Genomic DNA, 25265 nt, shown 5'->3' on the forward strand with positions numbered 1-25265 from the left:
TGACATTTTTCGTCATAAAATCCCCTGGTCTCAACAAAACAGAATTGTTCCGGCGCAGCAGGAGGCCATTCGGCCCATCGTGGTGGCTGCGCCATCTCTCCTAATGGCCAATTCACCTTGTCCCACTCCCCCCACCTTCTCCCCGGAATCTTGCACAATCCTCCTTTTCGGATAACAGTCTATATCCCCTTGAATGCCTCGATTGAATCTCCCTACACCACACTCTCAGGCAGCGCAATCCAAACCTTAACAACTCGCTGTGTGGAAAAGTTTCTCCTCATTGCTTCTTTCCCCAATTACTTTCAATCTGTGCCCTCTCGTTTTCCATCCTTTCACAAGTGGAAACAGTTTCTTCCTGCCTACGCTGTCCAGGCCCCTCATTATTTGGAATACCATTATCAAATCTCCTCTCGGCCTTCTCCTCCAAGAACTTCAGTTCACAAATTCTCCAGTCTGTCTTCAAAACTGAAGTTCCTCTTCTCTGGAACCATTTTCATGAATATTTTCTGCATTTTCTCCAAAGCATTCACATCCTTCCTAAAGTGTGGCGCCCAGAGCTGGACCCAAAATACCAGTTGAGTGTCTTATATAATTTCAACATATCCTCTTTGCTCTTGCTTTCTGTGCCCCTATTAATAAAGATTTCTGTATGTTTCATGAACCGCCCTCTCAAGCCTTGCCTTGCCACCTTCAGTGGCTCCTGCACATGTGCGCTCAGGCCCCTCTGCTCCTGCACCCACTTTAAAATTGTATCATTTGTTTTCTTTTGTCTCTCCATACTCTTCCTTCCAAAAATGAATCACTCCACATTTCTCCGCATTGAATTTCATCTGCTACCTCCCCGCCCATTCCACCAAATTGCCAGTGTCCTTTGGAATTTCTACACTATCCTCACAGTTCACAATGCAAAGGATTTTTTAAAAGTACGTGCTTAACGTGGGCGATCAATGTAATTATTACTGGATGCGGTCATCTTTGGCTTCTGCTTTGTGAGATAAGGAAATTATTTGCTGTGAAACTAAGACAGTGTGAAATGCATGCAATTCAGCAGAAATGATTAAGAGAAAAAGTCGGATTCCAAACTGAAAATGCATGTGGGATTGAGCCTCAAATACACCTTAACATGCATTTCGGTTTGAAGTTAATAATGACTTGGGTAGACACCACCTGTGCAATGGAAAACTTGTATTTAATCTGTATTTTATACATTCATTGACAGAATGGAACATTTCACACTGCATCAGTTCCAATCCCAGCTCACACCCCATTGCACCGGGGATCACCATTCTCATTTCAATCCGGATTATAAATCTGGCGGGTGATCAATATAACACACCCAGTTACCTGTGTCCCATGTCACAGTGCCAGCAGGGTTACATAGGACCCGGGTGTTACCAAATCAGCAATGTGATTGGCCGCCACTGTGCTTCGTACAATTCGATTTCAGACGGAAGGTGGGATGTGCATGTGACAGGTGACGGTATTAGGGTCGGAAGGTTGTGTCAGTGGTCGTTTACAAATAGATAGAATTAGCAATAGTGAAAACAGGCCATTTGGCCCAACTGGGCTTTACCAGTATTAATACTCTGACCAGTCGCCCTATTAAACTCACCCTATTAGCATAACATTATATCCCTTTCCCCCCTCATGTGCTTATCTGGGTTGTCATTAAATACATCTCTGCAAATCGCTTCCATTAGTCCTTGTGGGACTGACCCACACTCACAGCGCCCCCTGGGTAAGAAAGGGTCACCCAGTACAGATTGACCGTGAAGGTTGTCGTTTGTCTGATCATTTCGACCTTTATTTTATGCTGTTACCACTTCTTGTATGTACTCTACTCTTGTTTGCTGCCTAGTCGATTTGCAGGACATTTCACAAGTGTTTTCAAACGGAAATCGGTCGGGGAACCTGCAGTGAATAAACCTACAGAGCGGCTGGAATAGAGCAGAGAAATGGGCAGCCAAAATGGGCTCTACAGTGAGCTGGCATGGATTCGATGGGGCGAATGGCCTCCTCTTTTTCCGAATCGCTCTATGACATTATGATTCAATCCGACATAGGCAGCCTTGCCTGAATATATTTCTACATCATGTTGACATTAACCGCCGACCAATCATCATTTGAAAGTGAACAGAGAGCTTTTGACCCATTCATTGCAAATGTATTGGTGCCACGTTTTAAATAGTGCAGAGTGGGGCTTTGCGATCAAACACTTGGACGGTTGTTGATCCATTCACAAATGACAATATTCACGTGGAGAAAGAAATTGAGAGATCGCGTTTTCTAGTTGTTTCGGTGTTCTCAGGACGTCCAGTCGCTCATACCGACTAATGGCCGGAAAAGCGGCGGTCAGCACTCGCTGTGCACATCCCTTCAACAGCCTGTCTCCCGCTGCATTTCCCCGTGCGTCTCGCTGGAAATGGGCGAGTCGAGAACAGGTTGAAAACTGGATGAGATTTAACCAAGGGCTTAAAAATACATTTAAAACTGGTGAAAAGAACGACTCCTTATATATTTTTATTGGTTTGTGTTCCCCGTAGAGACCAATAACCTTTTAAAAAGTGAGATATGTATCTCTGAGCGACGGACTGAAAGAATTGCACTACACTTTTAAAACTTTGAAAGTGCTACTATAGAACTTGCAGGGTTTCTGGGGCGATGTGCAGGTGCAGCTGAACGGCTTTTTGTCGCAGTTAGGTTAGCAAAGAGTTAACTTCACCTAACCTCGTATCGCCAAAGTGTGGCTGTAAACACTTGAGGTCACATCGAAAAAAATAGCAGGCTAGCTCTGCGGAAGTGTTTACTGAGAAAAACGCTTACTTACCATTTTGAAATGCACATTTCGGTCTGAACTACTGAAGGTGTCAAAGCCTCCTGTCTGCAGGCAGCAGTGACAGAAGGAACCACAACATCACATTCAGCAGCGTCCTGACAGGAAAATAGAGACAGAGGTGAGAGACATGAGACTAAAGCTTGCGTGTCCGGCTATTTTTTGCTATTCGGATGTAAAATGGTTGTTCCAGTCCTGTAACTGTATAGCTGAGCACAGTGTGGAGGTAATTCTCCCTTCGAGAATCTTTGGCACCGCTTTGCAATGAATATATTCAGGAACGGGTGGGCCACGCGTCACTGCCCAGCTTCATGCCGGAAGTGGTTGAGAGCGCTCGCTGTGAAAAATTGTGCTGCTTCATGAAGATATCGATGGACGCAGTCAACTTACAGGAGGGGATCTTGGGTCGAATCGCGCGCCGGTCTCCATATCATAAAGGTAGATAAGTGTTACATTTACATAGCGCCTTTCCCCAGCCCGGCCGTTTTGCAACCTAATCTATAAAGGAGAAACTTATTCTCCAGTCATGGGATGGGAGGGGGGAATGACTCACCCAGAATCGACAGATCGAACTCGTGTGCATTGCGCGTTTGCCTGGATTTTTACCCTTGCTCTCGAGAGGCTGTGGCACTCGCTGGCTTATTCTTTCGCCCATTCAACACACCTGAGTAATGCAAATAGAAAATGCTGTAAATAAAATCTCAGCAGGCCTGGTAACATCTGTGGAGAGAGAATCAGAGTTAACGTTTCGAGTCCTTATCACTCTTCTTCAGAGCTCTCTCTGCTCGACCTGCTGAGGTTTTCCAGCCTTTCCTGTTCTTACTTCAGATTTCCAGCATCCGCAGTATCTTGATTTCATTTTAAGTGTTCAACACACTTGAATATGGGAAGACGAACAAAAAGTGGCCCGGTGATGTGTTTTATTCGACATTTCATTGCTATCGACATTTAACCTGCCCGTTGTGAGAAATGCGATGGATGAGCGATTAATTATTCTGCTCTTAATAATGTGAATAATTCCTGTGATAAAGAGGCTGAACATTAACTGGACGACCTCACATCTGCGCTGATTGAATGTCTAACGCCACGAAATTCAGCAATCTTTCACCAGAGCAGCCGAGCTGGGGGGTGGGGGGGTGGGGGGGGCGGAATTGGCGGGGAGTTGTGGAATTGGGGGGGTGGTGGTGGCTGGAGACTAAGGGAATTAGTTGGTTCTGGTAGCATTTTCTCACAATTTGAGCTCAATTGTCCTGTACATATCATCCACTTTGTGAATTGGAATTTACACACAACATGTATTTTCTTCCCTTGTTTCATGTAAACCACGAATATGTGTCTCTGGCGAATTAATTGCTGGACAAGCAACGCCTCTGACCCGCTCAGTCACCTACAGTTGCCTATTGACTAATATTAAACTGATAGATATTCCCGAGAGAAAAAAGAAATCTCCTTTTCTGCCAGACATGGAAACTTCAGACTATAGCAGCTTTCATACTTCATCGACTTTCAGCAGCCTCCACCTTCACTGGGTGATCACGGGATAAGGCTTAGAAAATGCTGGTGTGGCAACAAGTGTGGAAGGGGCTCTTACACTGGACGTTCTTTGTACCAGATGCCCTATGAGCTCCTCAACATCCTGCTCAGAAAGAATTTCAGCATGTGTCTTTATGCTCGGTGGAGGGATAGCTCATCCATAAAACTGATCATTTCAAAATTGTGACTGACAGATTTTATTTAGTACTATCAAGCAAATCATCAGCTCTCTCCGTGTGGTGTGTCTCTGTCTGTTTCTGCATGCGTCTCTCTATGCACTCTATCTCTCTGTGTGTCTCTCTCTGTCTTTTTCTGCATTCAGAAGTGAAGTTAGGAAATAATCTATACCTTCACACACATGCACACATACAGGCACACGCACACATACAGACACACACACATACACAGACACTCACACACACAAACACAGACACACACACATGCAGACATACACACAGACAGAGAAGCTCACACACACATGCATGCACACACATATACACATACGTACAGATACACACACATACAAACACATACACACAGTCACACACACAGACACACACGCGCGCACATACACTCACATGCACACAGACACACACACAAACAGAGACACACACACGCACACATGCATGCAGATGCATACATACATACACACACACACCCACACAAACATACAGACTTCTCCCCCCGTTCCTTCCTCCCCAGAAACCGTGCCAGGAGAGGAGGAAAACCCAGGCTGAAAGGCAACCTACTTACAATCTGAACTTTTGTGTGAATTCTGCTGAAGCCAGCTCAGGGTGTATGCGCCACCAGACGTGAAGGCACTTCGGTGTTAGTTCAATCCATCCCTTTAGCTCAAGCCCGGGAGTTTTCGCCACATCACGTGTGATATTCGTTTGGAACTCTCGTTACACTGTCAGTCATGGGCAACACCTAATTTCAGATAAAATTCTGCTGTGTGCAATAACTTTCAACATTGACTACTTCACCATTTGAATGTAATTTCTTGTTGACCATCACTGAGATATTCATAAACATGTAAAGCAAAGATTACGTTGTTTTCTGAAGAAATACATCAACATTTCAACAGTCACAGTCTCACCATTTGCGTATTTGTGGTTGTTCATAGTTGGTGATGCAGCAATGGCGGCATATTTTCCCATAATCCTCTGCGGTTGGCAAAGGACTCTATCAGTTACTGTGATGTGATATAATTCCGCTTTTATATATTAAAATAACACATTTACTAAGGTTACAATAATAGTATAATATTAGTTTTGGGGTAAGGCAGGGGTTAATCATCAATTGCACACGGGGCCCGTGCTAGTCTGATACATTTGCATTAGGTAACTTTAAAACACACATTTCAAAATTTAATAAAATTCACAAAGACTTTCAACTTTGCTTGTCTAATTCTTCTAATGCACTCCCTGTTGACTATACTGAGATTTACACTATAACGTGAGAAATATTTCACCTTTGGAGCAGAATCTGTTTAACTATCTGTGTGCTTTGGCTGTTAAGGGTTCCAAAATGATTGAGGTATAATTTAACCTCCCAATTGATTGTTGGCTGGGGAAGCGTCACCTGTTTCAGCGCCCCTATCAAAATATGCAAATTGAACACGTAATTTGGTCAGTATAAAAGCTACTGGAATTGCAGGAAGATATAGAGCGAAATAAATAATGAATTTCTATAGGTGAGCATCTGTTTGTGTTTGTGTTTGTGTTTGAGCGTGACTGTGAGTCTGTGTGTGTGTGTGTAACTTTGGCAGGATCCAGCACAGGGAGAGTGCTGAATGTGAGATTGTGTCTAAGTCAGTGTGAAAAAGTGACTGTGTGTCTGTCAGAGTGTGAGACTGAGTGAGTGAGTATGACTATGACGGTACGTAATGGAGGGGGATTGTTGAAAGTGTGGGTAGGTTTGTGTGTGTGTGTGCGCGTAAGTGTGTGATTTTGGCAGTACCTTGCACAGGGAGAAAGTTAAATGTGAGATTGTGTGTGAAAGTGTGCGTGAGCATGTGTGTGTTTGAGAGTGACAGAGTGAGTGAGTGAGTGTGATTATGACAGTACACAACAGAGGGAGATTGCTGAAGGTGAGGGTATGTGTCTGTGTGTGTGTGTGTGCCTCTGTGTGTGTGTGTGTGTGTCTCTGTGTGTGGGGGGGGGTGTCTGCGTGTGTGTGTTTGTGGGGGGGGTGGTGTGTGTGTCTCTGTGTGTTTGTGTGTGTCTGTGTGTGTGGGGGGGTGTCTGCATATGTGTGTTTGTGGGGGAGGGGGTGGTGGTGTGGGTGTGTCTCTGTGTGTGGGTGTGTGTCCGTATGTGTCTCTGTGTGTGGATTTGTATGTGTGAGTGTGTGTGCGGGTGTGCCTCTGTGTGTGGGTGTGTCTCTGTGTGTCTGTATGTTTGGATGTGTGTGTGTGTGAGTGTCTATGTGTCTCCTGGAATTGGCCATGTGCTGCGGGGGACAGTTTCCCAAAGCTGTGGGAAGCAGATCATTGGGAGAACAGAGGGGAGGGAGTCAGAGAGGGAGAACTCAGTCTGCTAGAGACGCCTCTTTTTCTCTTTTTTTCTCTTATTTGTGTCTCTTGCTCTTATCCTTCCCTCTCCTACTCTCTGTTCACCTTATATTTTCCCCTTTAATTTTTTTCATCGATTCATATTTTCCCCATCTTTTCTGCTTCTCTTACTCTTTGTCTAAGCTGCTTTTATCTTTATTAACCACGAATATATCTTTTTCTTTCTCTCCATCCCTTCACAACTGGGTATGACAGTGACCTCAAGGTCATGTGAATATGATGGGTATTTTATTTCTCCACACTCCAGCCCCAAATTTTAATCCACTAAAATATTCCACACTATTTTCACCTCATCAATCTGTGCCCACAGGGCAACGAGCTCCTAGTCTAGTTACTGAAATTCTCTGATGCCCTGAAACTAGTAGCTTCCATTTGCCAGCAGAGGCTGGGGTTGTATCACTTCAGTCACATGTGAGAGAAACAGGTTTGAGTATCAGAAAAGCTTCGATCATTATTAAACTCATTTTTCTAGTGAGAGGGACGCGAAGGAAGTTATACTTGGAGCTACGGTGTTCAAGAAAGTTGTATGTTGGCAGCATTAAGTTGTGATGTGAGGCAACTGAACAACAAACCGACCAATCACTAAGCACCGGAGATAGGCTTCGCTCGACAGAGATTTAGAATCAAGTCATTGCCAGCTAAGGCTGATGGGCAGAGTGGTGGGGCGGGTGAAAGATTGCAGCAGGGAACTTTTCCCCAATTACACAGACTGGCCTGTTCATTAAAACCAGCCCATTACCCACCAAGCCACTGCCGTTCCCCAGCATAACACATCTCCCTCTCTGGGCACAGGCTCAAATACAGATTGCCTTTTTTTTCATAGGTTGCAGCCAGCATTTTTTGCCAATCCCTAAAATCCCCTTGACCTGAGTGGCTTTCTAGGCCGTTTCAGAGGGCAGTTAAGGGTCTGGAGTCACATGTATGCCACATCCAGCAAGAGCCGCAGACCTCCTCCCCTGAAGTGAACCAACAATCGACGACAGTTATCCTTTTTAAAAATTCTTTCATGGGATGTGGGCTTCGCAGACTAGGCCAGCATTTATTGTCCATCCCTGATTTCCCCTTGAGAAGGTGGTGGTGAGCTGCCTTCTTGAGCCGCTGCAGTCCCTGTGGTGTAGGTACACCCACAGTCCTGTTAGGGAGGAAGTTCCAGGGTTTTGACCCAGCGACAGTGAAGGAACAGTGATATATTTCCAAGTCAGGATGGCAAGTGACTTGAAGGGGAACTTCCAGGTGGTGGTGTTCCCCATGTGTCTGCTGCCCTTGTCCTTCTAGGTGGTAGCAGTCGTGGGTTTGGAAGGTGCTGTCTAAGGAGCCTTGGTGAGTTGCTGCAGTGCATCTTGCAGATGGTACACACACTGCTGCTACTGTGCGTCAGTGGTGGAGGGAGTGAATGCAGTACCAACCAAGCAGGCTGCTTTGTCCTGGATGGTGTCAAGCTTCTTGGGTGCTGTTGGGCAGCAACATTAACTTCCAAATCCAGAATTTACCAGTTGAATTTAACTCCACCTACCTGTGTTGGGGCTTGAACCCATCCCCCCAGAGCATTAGCCTGGGCTGCTGGGTTACTCCACGAGTGATGTTACCACTATACCACCGCCTCCCTGTAAAGATGCTGAAGCCCTTTGGTCATCAGTTAGTGGAGATGGGGTCTGGATGGTAAGGGCAATGACATGGAGTAAAGAAGTTGTATCATAAAATGTGAATGTAACAGAAGCAGAAACTGCGGGAGAGAAAATACGTCCAAAAAAATGAGATGGAGAAACAATGGAACTTTCTCAAACTCAACCTCCTGTTTCTCAGCATCGAATCGGAAACAAAGGGAGCAAAAGGGAGCTCTCATCTGCAATCACTTCTTGCTGCAGTTGTTGGGGGAGAGGGGGTGGCCATCTGAATGCAGGGTTCTTCCTCTCCAGTGACATGAACTCAATCTGTAATCCCCATGGTGTTCCTGACTGAACAATCCTGTTGTGAAATGTGGCGACTCCGTCATCCTGGTTACCCAGAGGGGGAACGGTCCAATATTCATCCAGACCTTTCCCAGCTGGTGGGAAACCGCCAGAATTACAGAACCCGGATTAGATGCCGCGTAATTAACGAATGGGGCTAGCAGAAAAGAAGGCCATTCGCCCCGTCTGGTTGGCTGCAAGTACAACACACTTGGACCCCCCAATCCCGCCCTTTCCCATTAACAATGTATTTTTTTTCTCTCTTTTGCGTTTGGAAACCTGTTATTGTCTCTTCCTCCACCGCCCTCTCATGTGATGCATTCCAGATCTTTACCACTCGCTGCATTAAAGCAAGTTTTTACTCCTCTCACCGTTGCCCTGTTTGCCATCCTCCTTAAATTGGTGTACTTCCGTATCTCGGCCACTCCTGCCTCTGAGAATTCGTTGTCTCCCCTGCACTGCTCCTGGTCACTGCTGAACATTCTCATATCTAATGGATAACAGCCCTGACTTGCCCAGTCTGTTCAGGGAACTGACGTTCCTCAGGAACTTTGCACCTTCCCAGCCCTCACTGGTTAGATCAAGGTGTCCTACTCTTCATTAAACTACTCCATCCCAAAGAGGGGCTGAACTGACACTGTTTACCAGTCTCCATTGATTACACTGTCTCTGGGTCTTTGCAACCCTTCGATTCGAACTTTTTTCATCCTTGCCCATGAATCCCTGCACAAACTCAGCCCTCCCTATCTAAGCTCTAGCCCCTAGCTCATGAACCTCAAAGATTTCTCTGTTCATTCCTGACTGGCACCTTGCACAGATCTGATCATTTTAGCCGCAGCATTTATGCCTTGTCTTGTCGGCCGGCCAGGGGTCACATTCTGCAATTTCATCCCTAAACCAGCCACCTCTCCATCTGTCTCTATTGCTTTAAGCATCTGATTCAAATCAATCTCTGGGACGAAGGTTCTGCTCACCTGAGTGTTAATCTTGCCTCCTCTGAAGCACTTTAGGAACTTTTCCTATGTTAAAGGCTTGACATAAATGCAAGTTATATTGTTTGTTACAAAATTAGAGAATTGAACGCACATTTTCTTTCACCTTAAAGTTGACTTTTATTGTTGGAGTGATTGTGACCTTGTTATTATTACATCGCTGTGTAGGAATCGGAGTTCATATTGGAATAGCTTTCGATGCACTGACACGACTTATTTCCTTGTTTGTGCCTATAATTTCGAACTGTTTGGGGTGCAGTAAGTGTCCGTTTCTAAGCTTCGTTGGTTTTCGGTTTAAATATTATTTGTTTTCGTTCTTATTATTTGTTCTTAGGTTACTGTTGCTATTCTTATTAGCATAATCGTTCGAAGTACAGGCTTTTAATTCTAATTCATTTCTAACCTCTTAATTATCTATTGTCCTTCAAACTACCAGCAGATTCCTTCTTAAGTAAGGTAATATGCCCACATACATACTTACATTCACACACAGGGCTCCCCTTTTTCCAGACAGAAGGAACATATACACACGTTGTGCTTTATTCAACTATACAAAATAGGACAGCCATTCTCATGTCCGTTCCCCAGGGCAATGTCTTGACCAATCAGAGCCAACCTGACTGGTTACAATTTAAATAAAGCTCGGCAATTAACTGTCAGTGATCTGGTAAATTCTCCAGGGCAACGCTTCTACCAATCAGAATCCACTTGCTAACCAATCAGCATTCTATTTTCATCTGGTATAAATTGGTGTCAGCTGTGGCTCAATTCATAGCACCCTCGCCTTTGAATCAGAAGGTTGTGGGTTCATGTCCCACTCCTGGAAAAAAACAAGAACTGTGAATGAACTCGAAAGAGTTACAATCTGTGACTGTTGATAACTGGAAAGGGTTACAATTTGGTATTCTTGTCCTGATGAGTGAAAGACAAAAAGCTTGGACAGCATGTCTCTTTTTGCAGCAATACTCAAGTTCTGTGCTACCAAATAACTATTAATATAAAAATAAAAATACCTGGAGAAACTCAGCAGGTCTGGCAGCATCTGCAGAGAGGAACAGAGTTAATGTTTCGAGTCCATATGACTCTTCAACAGAACTAAGTAAAAATAAAAAAGAGGTGAAATATAAGCTGGTTTAAGGGGGGTGGGACAGGTAGAGCTGGATAAAGGGCCAGTGATAGGTGGAGATTGCCAAAAGATGTCATAGACAAAAGAACAAAGAGGTGTTGAAGTTGGTGATAGTATCTAAGGAATGTGCTAATTAAGGGTAGAAAGCAGGACAAGCAAGGTACAGATAGCCCTAGTGGGGGTGGGGTGGGGTGAAGGGAAGGGATCGAAATAGGCTAAAAGGTAGACATAAAAGAATGGATGGAAATACATTTAAAAATAATGGAAATAGTTGGGGGAAAAAATCTATATAAATTATTGGAAAAAAGGTGGGGATCGGAAAGGGGGTGGGGATGGAGGAGAGAGTTCATGATCTAAAATTTTTGAACTCAATAGTCAGTCCAAAAGGCTCTAAAGTGCCTAGTCGGAAGATGAGGTGCTTTTCCTCCAGTTTGCGTTGAGCTTCACTGGAACAATGCAGCAAGCCAAGGACGGACATGTGGGAATGAGAGCAGGGTGGAGTGTTGAATTGGCAAGCGACTGGGAGGTCTGGGTCATGCTTGCGGACAGACCGAAGGTGTTCTGCAAAGCGGTCACCCAGTCTGCGTTTGGTCTCTCCAATGTAGAGGATACCGCATTGGGAGCACTTTTTGTGATGGCCATATTGAAATGTTTTGTAATGTTCTTTCAGATATTTATGATTAAAGTATATTGTTGCAAAAAAAATAGTTTACAGACACTTCACCTCCATCGTATTGAGTGTGGACATTGAGGTCTTCATCAGTAAACATGTCCTCATCTCAGATATCTATTAATATTGTATTTGCTGTAAGTGCAGTTTTTAAAATATAAACTAATAATTCGTTTTTTTAAAAACTTACTTACTTCAGCTTTTTCACAGGCCACCCAAAGCACCTTGCCATATATTCATAACTTGTAAAAGTTTTCAGGATTCTTTAAAATGGTTTCAAGCTTTTTCAAAGTCTTTATATGTTTGTCTCAGTGTTCAGTTAAACACTGCTCACCTCTCTATCTCCACACTGAACTTGGGGCTGTGTTAATGCTGCTGTCATTTTTGTTGAACCTGTGATGCTTTTATTGAACCCCTTGAGTTTTCTGTCGATTGTGTAGTAGCGCCCATGCGCCAGCAGCAGGCAGTGTTGTATCACTTTAATCAAAGGGTAGAGAAACCGCTTTGAGGGAGAGATGCTTTAATTCTTTTTTCGGTCATTCATCCAGAGACAAAAAAATCTTCCGTTGCAGCAGTCCATTGCTCCTGAAACGACTTTAGGTTTTTCATTTCCACTGCCAAATCAGCTCCTGAAATGAAACAAAAACAGAAAATGCTGGAAAAACTCAGCAGGTCTGACAGCATCTGTGGAGAGAGAAACAGAGTTAACGTTTCAAGTCTGTGTGGCTCTTCTTCAGACCTTTATACATTTCAGTTCCTGAAATAATCCTTTTTTCCTTCCACTCACCTTGCTCTTTCCCTGTAATTATCTTTCCCTTTAAGTAGTTATCCAATTCCATTTTACATTTAACATTGGCAGCAGCTGTTTTGCACAATAAGTGTGGGAGTGCAAGATTATGTACCTGTACAGGAGAGTGAGGCTCCCCACGAAGTGTGTGTCTGCCTGTGTGTGTGCTTCTGTCTGTGTGTGTCTTTTTGTGGCATTTGTGTGTCTTTGTAATGTGTGTGTGTGTATCTGCCTGTCTGCACCTGTCAGTGTATCCCTTTGTCTCTCTGTGCCCCTGTATGCATGTCTCTCTGTTTATGTGTGTGACTGTGTTTGTATCTTGTGTGTGTGTGTGTGTGTTTGCGTGTGTTTGTATGTGTGCGCCTTTGACTATGTGTGTCTCTATGTCTGTGTGTGTGTGTGTGTGTGTATACATGTGTGGCTGTCTGTGTGTGTATCTGTGTGGGAGTCTGTTTGTTGTGTACCTCTTGTGAGTGTACCATTTCACATGTGCCTGTGTGCACGTGCATGTCTTTCTGTGTTTGTGTGTCTCCATGTGATTGTGTGTGTGTCTACCTGTCTGTCTCCATCTGTGCATATGTGTTACTGTGGCTGTCTCCGTGTGTGTGTTTTGTGTGGTTTGTGTGTGTGTGTTTTGTGTGGTTTGTGTGTGTGTGGTTTGTGTGTGTGTGTCTTTGTAGATTGGTAAAGGTGTGTGTGATTTTGACAGTATCCAGCAGTGGCCAGATTGGCAGGTGTATATATGTGTGTGTGTGTGTGTGTGTGTGTGTGTGAGAGAGAGAGAGAGATTCTCACAGTGTCCAGCAGAGGGCAGATTGGGAAAAGTGTATATGTGTGTGTGAGTGTATGTAGTGTGTGTGTGTGTGTGTGTGTATATGTGTGTGTGTGTGTGATTCTGACAATTTCCAGCATAGATATTACTAAAGGCGTGCGCGTGTGTGTGCCTGTGTGTTTGATAAGAGTCCAGCAAAGCTTTTTCCCTACATTTGCAATGCCTCTCACATATCTGAGCTGTAAGCACACATCACGGTTTCTGTGGTAGTAGGGAGGTGGACAACACAAAAGCCCATTTCCTTCAAAAGCTGAAAGCTGAGTAGAGCTGTCGCTCATTTACACACTGTGTTGAATGAGAATGAACGATATTGCACCTTATCAGAAAATGGAGCGGTAGTATGATGTGCCTTAGCATTTAATGACTAGCATATTTTTTGAAGAAAATTGAAGCTTAATTTACCATGTGGACCTAGGTGAGTATCAGAGTCTCTGTATTGCTTCTGTGTCTCTGTCCGTGAGAGCAGTATCCAGACCCTTTTCGTCCTGCGGGACAGTAGCTGATGTCTGTCTGGGTTGCACAGCACAGAGCCCTACGTCGCAGGATGAACCCTGGAATGAAACCTCGTCAAAAAAACCCCGCATATCATTCCAAGCCTGCTTCACGAAGGCACGTTTAATATCAGCTGTTTTGCATTCGACCAAGTTCATCTCCTCCCCTCCCTGTTCTTTGTGTGAAACACGTTAAGCGGGTAACCTTTTCCAGCTGGGATCTAAGCTCACTGATCTGGAACGTTAAATCAGTGAGATTTTAACAGAAAGTTAGTCGAGCATTGAGTGGACGAAGGTCTCTCTTATAAATATCAACTCTGTCTGTAATTATGGTGGGGAACATACATTACAGGAAGAAATTGCATTGATTTTCCCCTAACGTAATGTCAGCTTTTGAAGGCTCGTTGACTGTACTTTTATAAATTTTAGTGAATAAAATATACGTGAGGAAAAATAAAGACTTGCCTGCAACTCCCTCACCTTCTGACAAAGCCTCCTGCCTCCTGGCTGATCCCGGTTTTTACAACCATGCGAAGCTTCACACAAATATTTACAGGGTTTATTTCCATTGGTTTGAGGGCAGGGAAATGCCGCTCAATTCTCTATTTCCACATCAGAAACCTGTACCTAGTTAGTCTGTTTGAAATGAGCTGTAAGTGGATTCATGTTGGTCTGTCACACACCTGAGCGGTTTGGTAGGGGTGGTAGGTAAGGTAATTGGGAGCTGGTTGGATGAGTTGTGAATTGGGAGGAGTGTATGTAAGAATTGGATGGGCCATCTTTCTGTAACATGTGGACCTAGGTGAGTATCAGTTTCTGTGTATTGCTCCTGTGTCTCTGTCTGTGTCAGCGTGTGCATGAATCTTGCCTGAATCTCACTCCCAACACCTGATCCTTTTAACGAGGTGTCAGCTGTGGCTCAGTTCATAGCACCCTTGCCTTTGAATCAGAGGGTTGTGGGTTCATGTCCCACTCCTGGAAACCAAGAACTGTGAATGTACTCGAAAAGAGTTACATGCGATCTGTTGATAACTCGAAAAAAAAACACCTGATCCTTTAACCCAACAAAGCCTCTGCCCCTGGAGGGAGTGTGAGAATCCATCGATGGAGCGCAGACCCTGTATCACCCCTTTAGTCTCTCTCTCTCTTTCTGTGTGCGTCATTTTCTCTCTACCCTCTTTCCGTCTCTCTGCCCTTCTCCCTCTGTTACAATCTCACTGGCTTCTCATTCACACTCTCTCTCTCTGGCCCCTTTTCCTTCCTCTTTCTTTGTCACTCCCTCTCTCTGCTTTCCACTCCCTCCCTTGACTCCTTTCATTCCCTCCCTCTCTCTGACGTCCAATCCCTCCCTCCCTCTCTCCCTCTCTCCCTGTCTCCCTATCTCCCCTCTGCCTTTCACTCTCTCTCTCTCTGCCTTCTATTCCCCCTCCCTCCTTCTCTCCTTCTGCTTCCTCCCTCCCTCACCCTCTCCTTTCACTCCTTCTCTCCCTCCCTCTCTCTGACTTTCACTCCCGCTCCTTATCACCCTCTTTATCTCTCTGCCTTTCATTCCTTCTCTCCCCCACCCCCCCTCCCCCACCACCACCACCACCCCCACCCTCTCTCTCTCTCTCTCTCCCCCTCTCTCTCTGCCTTTCACACCCCTCTGGCTAATCTCTAACCCACCCCCCAACCACCCCCAAACCCATAAAATCCACACTGACACCATCAGACAGCAACTCTCAAGAGAAGTCATTTCATTGAGTTCAGTGCTCCTGTCTGATTTGAGAACTTCCAAATTTAACTGTCACGGAGTCTGAAATGACAAAAGGAATGTATTTTCTCCCGTCATCTTCCCCTCTTGGTTGCTTGTTAGTCCCTCTCCATGAGCACTCGTCCCTCTTTCAGACCAAGAGGGCATTGGCCCCCAGGGGACGTCCATTGGATGGATTCCGCTTGGCGAAGCGATGCAGTGGTTTGCCATTGCCTCCAACAGCATGGCTGACCAGGAAACTCTCCCACTCTTTACCGCTTGTCACCGGGCATGGCGGGAGGATTGACAGGCTGATAATCAGCCAGTTTGGCCACATTATAGACGCCCCTTCTCTGGCTCTCACAGCCTGACGTGAGACTCGAACACGCGGCCTCTGACTTGTACCCACTGTGCCACCTCCTGGTCAAACCCACAGGGGCGGTAAGTCTATGGATACCTCGGACCTCCCCACTGTTGCCCGAAACACTAATTAAGCCCAGATATTTTGGCACAGGCTTTGATAAGTCACTTTTAACCTGAGAACATCACAGTTTTGAGCTCCCATCGTGTCAGAAATATCACAAGTCAACGCCAGACAGTCTAGTGAATAACAACTGCAGTTGTCCGACTCTGCTCGGAGTCTGCATTTTTTATTTATTATTCATTCACGGGAATTGGGTGTCCCTGGCTAGGCCAACATTTATTGCCCATCCCTACTTGCCCTTGAGAAGGTGGGGGTGAGCTGCCTTCTTGAACCGCTGCAGTCCCTGTGGTGTAGGTACACCCACAGTGCTGTTAGGGAGGGAGTTCCAGGATTTTGACCCAGCGACAGTGAAGGAACGGCCGATATATTTCCAAGTCAGGGCGATGAGTAGCTTGGAGGGGAACTTCCAGGTGGTGGTGTTCCCATGCGCCTGCTGCTTTTGCCCTTCTAGATGGTCGTGGTCCTGGGTTTGGAAGGTGCTGTCTAAGGAGCCTTGGTGAATACCTACAGTGCATCTTGTAGATGGTACACACACTGCTGCTACTGTGCGTCGATGGTGGAGGGAGTGAATGTTTGTGGAAGGGGTGCAAATCAAACTGGCTGCTTTGCCCTGGGTGGTGTCGAGCTCTTGAGTGTTGGTGGAGCTGCACTCATCCAGGCAAGTGGGGAGTATTCCATCACACTCCTGACTTGTGCCTTGTAGATGGTGGACAGCCTTTGGGGAGTCAGGAGGTGAGTTACTCACCACACGATTCCTAGCCAATGACCTGCTCTTGTAGCCACAGTATTTATATGGCTAGTCGAGTTCAGTTTCTGGTCAATGGTAACCCCCAGGATGTTGATAGTGGGGGATTCAGCGATGGTGATGCCATTGAATGTCAAGGGGCAATGGTTAGATTCTCTCTTGTTGGGGATGGTCATTGCCTGGCACTTGTGTGGCGCTAATGTTACTTGCCAAATGTCAGCCCAAGCCTGGATATTGTCCAGGTCTTGCTGCATTTGGACATGGACCGCTTCAGTATCTGAGGAGTCGCAAATGGTGCTGAACATTGTGTAATCATCAGCGAACATCCCCACTTCTGACCTTATGATGAAAGGAAGGCAATTGATGAAGCAGCTGAAGATGGTTGGGCCGAGGACTCTACCCTGAGGAACTCCTGCAGTGATGTCCTGGAGCTGAGATAACTGAGATGATTTGGCTGGCAGTAAGGTGTTAGCTAAATAAACGAGGCCAACAGCAGCCAGCAGGAACCGGCAGGAGTGCGAGGAGCTGGGGAATGTTCAGAGTGCGCAAAGAGTGAAATAAAACCTGTGAAAAATGAGGGAGCTAAGAGAGGGCTGCTTGAATTTAACAAGTCCAAAGTTAGGCCAGTAGAGTTAAAAGAGGGCCAGGAAAGACCAGCAGAATTTAAACCAGACCCAAAGAATGACCTGGATTGAAACGGGGACCAGAGAACTCCCAGAGCACGAATGGAGTCATTTTATTTTGTGTTTCTTGCAGTTGGCACAAGTTGCCTCCCCTCCCCCCACCTCACCAACCCACCCCCCCCTTCCCCACTCTCCTCCCCCCCTCTCCTCCCCCTCCTCCCCCATCCCCCTCCATGGCTGTTCATCGGGCGGCCAGTTGAAGTCAATCGTCTAAGTCATCAGTTGTGCTCAATGTTTCTGTCCCTCCACCCTCGCCTTTGAATCAGAGGGTTGTGGGTTCATGTCCCACTCCCGGAAACCAAGAACTGTGATTGTACTCGAAAGAGTTGCAATCTGTGACTGTTGATAACTCGAAAGAGTTTCCAGAAGCTGCAATCAGTGACTCGCTGATTCCCCTAAGCCTGCACTGCTTAAGCACCTGCACAAATCGGGCAGTTAGAGATCATTGAACTGATCAAGACTTCCACTGTTCAGCAAGCTGTTAAAGCCCTTGAAAGTGTTTCTTCTAGTTGAATGTGAGTGGCTTGGCTTTTAACAGTCTGTTAATAATCAGCTTATGATAATCGTAAAAATAACCTTAACTGGACCAGTCATATAAATACTGTGGCTACAACAGCAGGTCAAAGACTAGGAATTCTGCAGAGAGTAACTCACCTCCTGACTCCCCAAAGTCTGTCCACCTTCTACAAGGCACAAGTCAGGAGTGTGATGGAATACTCTCCACTTACCTGGATAGGTGCAGCTCCCACAACACTCAAGAAACTCGACACCATCCAGAACAAAACAGCCCCGCTTGATTGGCACCACATCCACAAACATTCACTCCCTCCACCACCGACGCACAGTAGCAGCAGTGTGTGTACCATCTACAAGATGCACTGCAGGAACTCACCAAGGTTCCTTAAACAGCATTTTCCAAACCCACAACCACTACCATCTAGAAGGACAAGGGCAGCAGACACATGGGAACACCATCACCTGGAAGTTCCCCTCCAAGCCACTCACCATCCTGAATTGGAAGCATATTGGCTTTTCCTTCACTGTCGCTGGGTCAAAATCCTGGAACTCCCTCCCTAACAGCACTGTGGGTGCACCTACACCACGGGGACTGCAGAAGTTCAAGGAGGCGGCTCACCACCACCTTCTCAAGGGCAGTTAGAAATGGGGCAGCAATTGCTGGCCAAGCCAGTGACACCCACATCCCATGAGAAAGTGAAACAAAAACCTAGGTCTATGATTACTCCTCAACAACTCTCAGGTGCTGAAAATTCAATTTTATCTTCGTGCAATGTCAATTTTCTCCAATGTCATTCGAAATTTTACATATTATTAAAATCTATTTTTAAACGTGTGTATAATATCACAGCGTCTACCTTAATCCCACCTCTCTGTTCCAATTATTATTTTGCTATCTATTAATCTACATAAAATAAGTGAAGTGTAATCGGTGTTTCTAACTTCCTCACTCACTGTCTGTGAAAATTCTTCAATGTGGTTGGTTGCCCTGGTCGATGACATCACAGTGCTGGAGAGCCCTTGACTTAGCGCGACATTTTAATTAACATCGAGAACGGTAGGATGCAGGCTGTGGCTCAGTTCATAGCACCCTCGCCTTTGAATCAGAGGGTTGTGGGTTCGTGTCCCACTCCCGGAAACCAAGAACTGTGATTGTACGCAAAAGAGTTGCAGTCTGTGACTGTTGATAACTCAAAAGAATTTTTAAGGGGTTCCCTAGGTACCTAAGGCAGCTTCATTCACTCACCGCAATACCTGGCCAATGTTATTTTTCTAATGCGAGGAGGATAGGCAACTTAGAAACTTGTATGTTGTCAGAAAAATTGTTGTAAGGTGAGACAAGTGAAGACTAAAGCGGCTGATCATCCTGGAGCGCTGGAGATGGGTTTTGCTCTGTGAGGCTTTGGAATCATATTGTTGCCAGTTTCGACTGACACAGTTATCTTTGGGTATAAATCCATTATTTCTATGCCAGTTGAACACCTCTGCCTTTTCTCGGCTGTGAGCAAATAATGGTTAATATGTCCCCCACGGGATTCCAACCTATCACACCAGAGCCTGAATTGACTCATCGCTCACTCATTGATGTCATTCGGTAAACATGTCAAAAGCTGCTCTAGGGGGTTGTCGCTGGTGTATATACTGGAGATGGTTGGTTTCTCCACCCTACTTGCTCCAGGAGGCAAGAAGTAACAGAGTTCCTGATAGGAAATGCATGAAACAGAATCTGGGTTGCTTTACGCTATTTACTACCCAGTTCTCGCTGCTGTCGGTATTCCTGGTAAGTCATCCTTATATATTGATTATTAGTTATGAGTAGTAATAATTACAAAGGAATTATACAAAATGATGATGGATTTACTGCTGATCAACTCCATTAGCTTTTGTCGAGCTGTGCTTCCGAGAGACTCACTGCTTCAGTAAAGCAGCCCAATGCCCAAAACGTGCTAAATTCATGTAACGTCCCGACCATATTTAGATGGTGATACAAGGTTTTCTTTTTTTTTCATGTCAAAGACAAGCAACAATCCAAATTGCTCCCTGCTACTGAACACGTCGCGATTTGGTATTCGTACCAACTGCTGACAACACTCACAAATATCTCTCCATGGTCACTTTAGAAACAGACAAACACAGAAAATTTGCAACATTCCATCCGATCGGGGTCTATGTCAGCTGAACTACAGCTTCCAGTCTAATCCCAAGCTTCAGCTCTTAGTCTACAGCCCCGTAGGTTACAGCACTTCAACTTTTTAACCATGTACTATTTTGCAATAAGGGTTTCTACCTCTATCATCGTCTAGGCAGTCCCAGACCCCCAACATATTCTGGGTGAAAAAAGTCCCAGTCGCACTGCAACTTATCTTATCTGTCAAGTACATGCCAGACAGTGTTGCTTTATCGAAGGAATAGATGGCTAATTTCACCTTTTTAAAATATTTTCTTCCAGCTAACATCGCGGCGATTATGATCCTGTCCCGGGGCAAGTGTGGTCTCTCCAAATGCACCACTTACTACCTCGTGGGCATGGCAGCGGCGGATCTACTGGTCGTCATCACCGGCGTGATACTGAATCGCATTGTCGGTATTTACTTCTCGGCCAGCTACATGTCGATCACTCCGGTATGCAGCCTCCAAATTGTTTTCATCTATGCGTCCAGAGACATTTCCATCTGGCTGACGGTTGCTTTCACCTTTGACCGCTTTGTGGCCATTTGCTGCCAGAAGGCGAAGGCGAAATATTGCACCAAGAAAACGGCGGCTGTGGTGGTGTGGACGGTCTTTGTCCTGAGCTTTTTGCAAAATATGCCCTGGTATTTTAAATTTGAGCCCCTCTATATAATTGACGAGATGCCCTGGTTTTGCCACACAAAGCCAATCTTCTATAGCGCACCTTTATGGGTGATATATTCATCGTTCAACTGCATTGTAACCCCATTCATCCCGTTCTTTCTGATCCTGCTGCTCAATGGACTGACTGTAAGATACATTGTCGTGGCCAATCGAGCTCGGAGGGCACTCTGCCGTAACAAAAACCTGGAAAATTCCAAAGACCCTGAACTGGAGAACCGGAAAAAATCCATCGTTTTACTTTTCACCATATCGGGCAGCTTTATAGTCCTGTGGATGACTTTCATTGTGCACTTCTTGTACTATCGAATCACATATACTTATTCGTACATGGGTTACGATGATCCTATCTTCATCCTTGAGGAAGTTGGATACATGCTCCTGCTCCTGAGCTGTTGCACCAACACGTGTATTTATGCAGCCACCCAGCAAAAGTTCAGAGAGGAGCTGAAAAATTCACTGAAATATCCGCTAACCTGGATCGTTCAATTTCTTCAATGTTGAGACCCACAGGAGACTGTGAACACAAATGGGTTTTTTTTTTCATTGTGTAACAATTGGATATCTTTGTAGATTGATGTTCAGTTTCTTTATATTTGGCCACTTCTTGTGAAACTCCCTGGCCCTATTCAACAGACGACAATGGTACAAATATAGATAGGAGAGTAAGCCGTGAGGAGGTTACAAAGAGTTGGCAAAGCGATATAGATAGATTATGTGAGTAAGCAAAAAATTGACAGATGCAGTACCATGTGAGAAAATGTGTACTGCAAGGTGCTGCTAGCACTTACAGCCTTTTCAGATTCCTCCCAGACCAACACGCTGACTGTTTGTGATGTCTAACCTACTTGTTGCCATTAATTTGCAGATGCATCACCTTCATCTCATTGAGGGTGTGCATTGAGGTCTTCATCAGTAAAGTTATAACATCTTCTCTTCTCAGTTCTCTATTGAGCTGTCACCAACTTTGCCATAAGAGAACTGTTTTTATTTCACAAGCTTTTAAATTGTGTGAGGATGGATGTTATTGTTTTTAATATGTTGGGGTAATATTGTGTTATCCTGTAACTTAGGTTGTGTGTGTGTGTGTCTATTTAAGTGTGTGTGTATGTCTGTGTGCAACTGTGCGTGTGTCTGTGTGCACCTGTGTCTGTGTGTGCCTGTGAGTGTGCCTGTGTATCTGTTTGTGTGTGTGTGTGTGTGTATGTGGGTGAGTATGTGTGCCTGTGCATGTGTCTGTGTTCCTTGTGTGTGTGTGCACCTGTACATGTGAATGTGGCTGTATGTGATTTTGTAAATGATTTAATTAAGCTGCGAAAGGTTAATGGAGTCAGCTTGTCTGAAGAGTCGAGGAATGAAAGGAGTGAAGGTGCTAAATGCATGAATTTGTAACAAAGCTATGGTGAAGTGAATCCATAAGTAAATAAGTAGAGTTTAGAAAATTGCATTAGGAGATAGATAGGGACTTGTCTCCTCAGCCTTTAAATTTCAAAGGGGAGTAAAAGATTTTGACAACTTGCAAAGGCTCATAAGTAAACAAGAAAAGTTATTCAATTTTGTTGGACCCGAAAGTGAAGGCAGCAGGAAAACACGAAAGATTCTTATATTTTGGAAAAGCTGAGTTCAAAAAAGTGCTGATGACAATGGAATCAAAGATGAAAGGGAATAAAAGGTATTTAAGGAAAGATGTTGAGCTGAATTGGGGTTGGCTGTTGGAGTTTGAGAAGCTGTGTGGCATGGCTATACTACAGCAACAGCAGTTTAGCCTTGGGTAATATTACTGGATTTTTATAAACATCGATAAGGGAGTGTTGCCTGGAAGCTGTTTACTTGTGGGTCTAACCAAATGGGTTTATCGGTGGAATGACTATTTTTAACTGTGTAGCTGTAATCTTGTGTGCTTAAGTTTTCTTTTCTTCTTGATAACAAATCTTTCAATTATGTTTTAATCCCCAAAGTGTTACTGGAATTCTTTGCTGCCGTCATCAGTAGGTTACTTCTCGTTTTGGAATACAAACAAAAATGGTTATGGTCCGAAAACTAAGTTTCCCTCTGGGATTTGGCTCACTCAACGATTAACATCTGCTGTGGCCCTAACGGTTGCTTTGCATATCTTTAAAACAAAAAGCTGTTTCACTTTCTTCAGCTTTTTGCAGACTGCCCAAAGCACTTTGTCATGTTTATAAAAGTGTTCAGAATTCTTCAAAATGACTTCACGCTTTATCAAATTTTTTACAAGTTTTCCCTCAGAGGTCACCTCTCAAACTCCACCTTCAACTTGTGGGTGTGTTGATGCTCCCCACTCACTGTTGCTTGATGCCGTGTGATGCTGCCGCCTGATGGAACCTCTGACCATTTTCCCTCCGCCTGTGTAGTAGCGCCGGTCCGCCGGCAGAGGGTGGGGTTGTATCACTTTAATCGCAAGGCGGAGAAACAGGTCGAGGAAGAAACGCTTCGACTCTGTTTCAATTCATTCATTCATTCATCCATTTACCAAATATCTCCCATTGCTGCAGCTGAAATGACTTCAGATCTTTCACCTACACTGCCAGTTCAGCTCCTGAAATTATATTATTTTCCCTCCCACTCCTCGTGTGATTTCACTGTAATTATCTTTCCCTTTAAGTTTTTATCAATTTCCCTTTTGAAGTCAATTTTTGGAGCATCAGCTGTTTCACACATTGAGTGAGGGGCGAGGGGGATACGACACCTGGACAGGTGAGCGAGGCGACCCACAAAGTGTGTCTGTGCGTGTGCAGTGCATGTGTGTGTGTGTCTCTGTCTGTGTCAGAGTCTCTGTGTTTGTATATCTGTGGTCTTTCTGCATCTCTGTAATATGTGTGTGTGTGTGTGTGTGTCTCTGCCTGTCTGTGTCTCTGCGTGTGTCTGTCTCTCTGTATGTGTCTCTTTGTTTATGTGTGTGTGTATATGTCTGTGTCTCTGCCTGTCTGTGTCTCTGCCTGTACCTGTGTCCCTGTATCTGTCTCTTTGTGTATGTGTGTGTGTCTCTGCCTTTCTGTGTCTCTGCGTGTATCTGTCTCTCTGTATGCAACTCTGTGTGTATGTGTGTGTGTGTGTGTGTGCCTGTGTGTCTCTGCCTCCCTGTGTCCCTGCGTGCATCTGTCTGCCTGTATGCGTCTCTTTGTGTAGGTGTGTGTGTGTGTCTGTGTGTCTCTGCCTGTCTGTGTCCCTGCCTGTTTGTGTCTCTGCATGTATCTGTCTCTCTGTATGTGTCTCTTTCTGTATGTGTGTGTGTGTGTCTTTGCCTGTCTGTGACTCTGCGTGTATCTGTCTCTCTGTATGTGTCTCTTTGTGTATGTGTGTGTGTGTGTCTTTGCCTGTCTGTGACTCTGCGTGTATCTGTCTGTCGGTATGCGTCTCTTTGTGTAGGTGTGTGTGAGCATCTGTGTGCTTCTGCCTGCCTGTATCTCTGCGAGTATCTGTCTCTCTGTGTGCTTGTGTCCCTCTGTGTTTTGGTGTGGCTGTCTGTATGTTTCTTTCCATGATTATGTCTTGTGTGCATCTCTCTGTATGCCTGCGTGTGGTGTGAGTCTGTGTGTAAGTCTGTATGACTGTGTCTGACTGTGTGTGTGTGTGTGTGTATCTCATTGTGCATGCCTTGGTGTGTACATCTCTGTGTGTGCTTCCCTTTGTGTGTGCCTGTGTCCATCTATCTCTGTGTGTCTGTATGAGCCTCTGTGTCTGCATTTGCATGTGAGTCTGTATCTCTGAATGTGTGTGTGTAAGTCTGTGTCTGTGTGTGTGTTTCTCTGTCTTTGTTTGTGTATGTGTCTCTGTATGTCTTTGTGTCTCTCTCCATGTGTCTCTCTCCATGTGTGTGTCTGTATAGTTGTCTGTGTGTGTCTTTGTCTCTCTATGTGTCTCTGTGTGCCTGAGGGTATATGCCTGTATGTGTGTGTGACTGCCTGTGTCTCTGTGTCAGTGTGTGTTCTGTGTGGCTGCCTGTGTTCTTTCTATTCATTCACGGGATGTGGGCGTCGCTGGCTGGGCCCAGCATTTATTGCCCATCCCTAATTGCCCCTTGAGAAGGTGGTGGTGAGCTGCCTTCTTGAACCTCTGCAGTCCCGTGTGGTGTAGGTACACCCACAGCGCTGTTAGGGAGGGAGTTCCAGGATTTTGACCCAGCGACAGTGAAGGAACGGCCGATATATTCCCAAGTCAGGATGGTGAGTGGCTTGGAGGGGAACTTCCAGGTGGTGGTGTTCCCATGTGTCTGCTGCCCTTGTCCTTCTAGATGGTAGTGGTTGTGGGTTTGGAAGGTGCTGTCGAAGGAGCCTTGGTGAGTTGCTGCAGTGCATCTTGTAGATGGTACACACACTGCTGCTACTGTGCGTCAGTGGTGGAGGGAGTGAATGTTTGTGGATGGGGTGCCAATCAAGCGGGGCTGCTTTGTCCTGGATGGTGTCGAGCTTCTTGAGTGTTGTGGGAGCTGCACTCATCCAGGCA

The 25265-nt window shown here is 45.2% G+C and overlaps 2 protein-coding genes across 2 annotated transcripts in view; one reads left to right on the plus strand and one right to left on the minus strand.

The window, feature by feature from the left end:
* Positions 1–12517, minus strand: part of LOC144671546 (Schwann cell myelin protein-like) — a 28755-nt gene extending 16238 nt beyond the window's left edge. The window contains exon 1 of the mRNA XM_078533499.1: positions 12466–12517. Coding sequence (XP_078389625.1) covers positions 12466–12517 — 52 coding nt within the window. The remainder of the gene's footprint in view (positions 1–12465) is intronic.
* Positions 12518–19658: 7141 nt separating this feature from the next.
* LOC144671547 (putative G-protein coupled receptor 139) lies at positions 19659–21302 on the plus strand. The gene is made up of 2 exons (XM_078533500.1): positions 19659–19728; positions 20398–21302. Exons 1-2 carry the CDS (start codon positions 19659–19661, stop codon positions 21300–21302), a joined length of 975 nt encoding a protein of 324 aa, XP_078389626.1.
* Positions 21303–25265: the final 3963 nt, after the last annotated feature.

Source organism: Cetorhinus maximus, chromosome 33, assembly GCF_964194155.1.
Source record: "Cetorhinus maximus chromosome 33, sCetMax3.hap1.1, whole genome shotgun sequence".
Taxonomy (NCBI): Eukaryota; Metazoa; Chordata; class Chondrichthyes; order Lamniformes; family Cetorhinidae; genus Cetorhinus; species Cetorhinus maximus.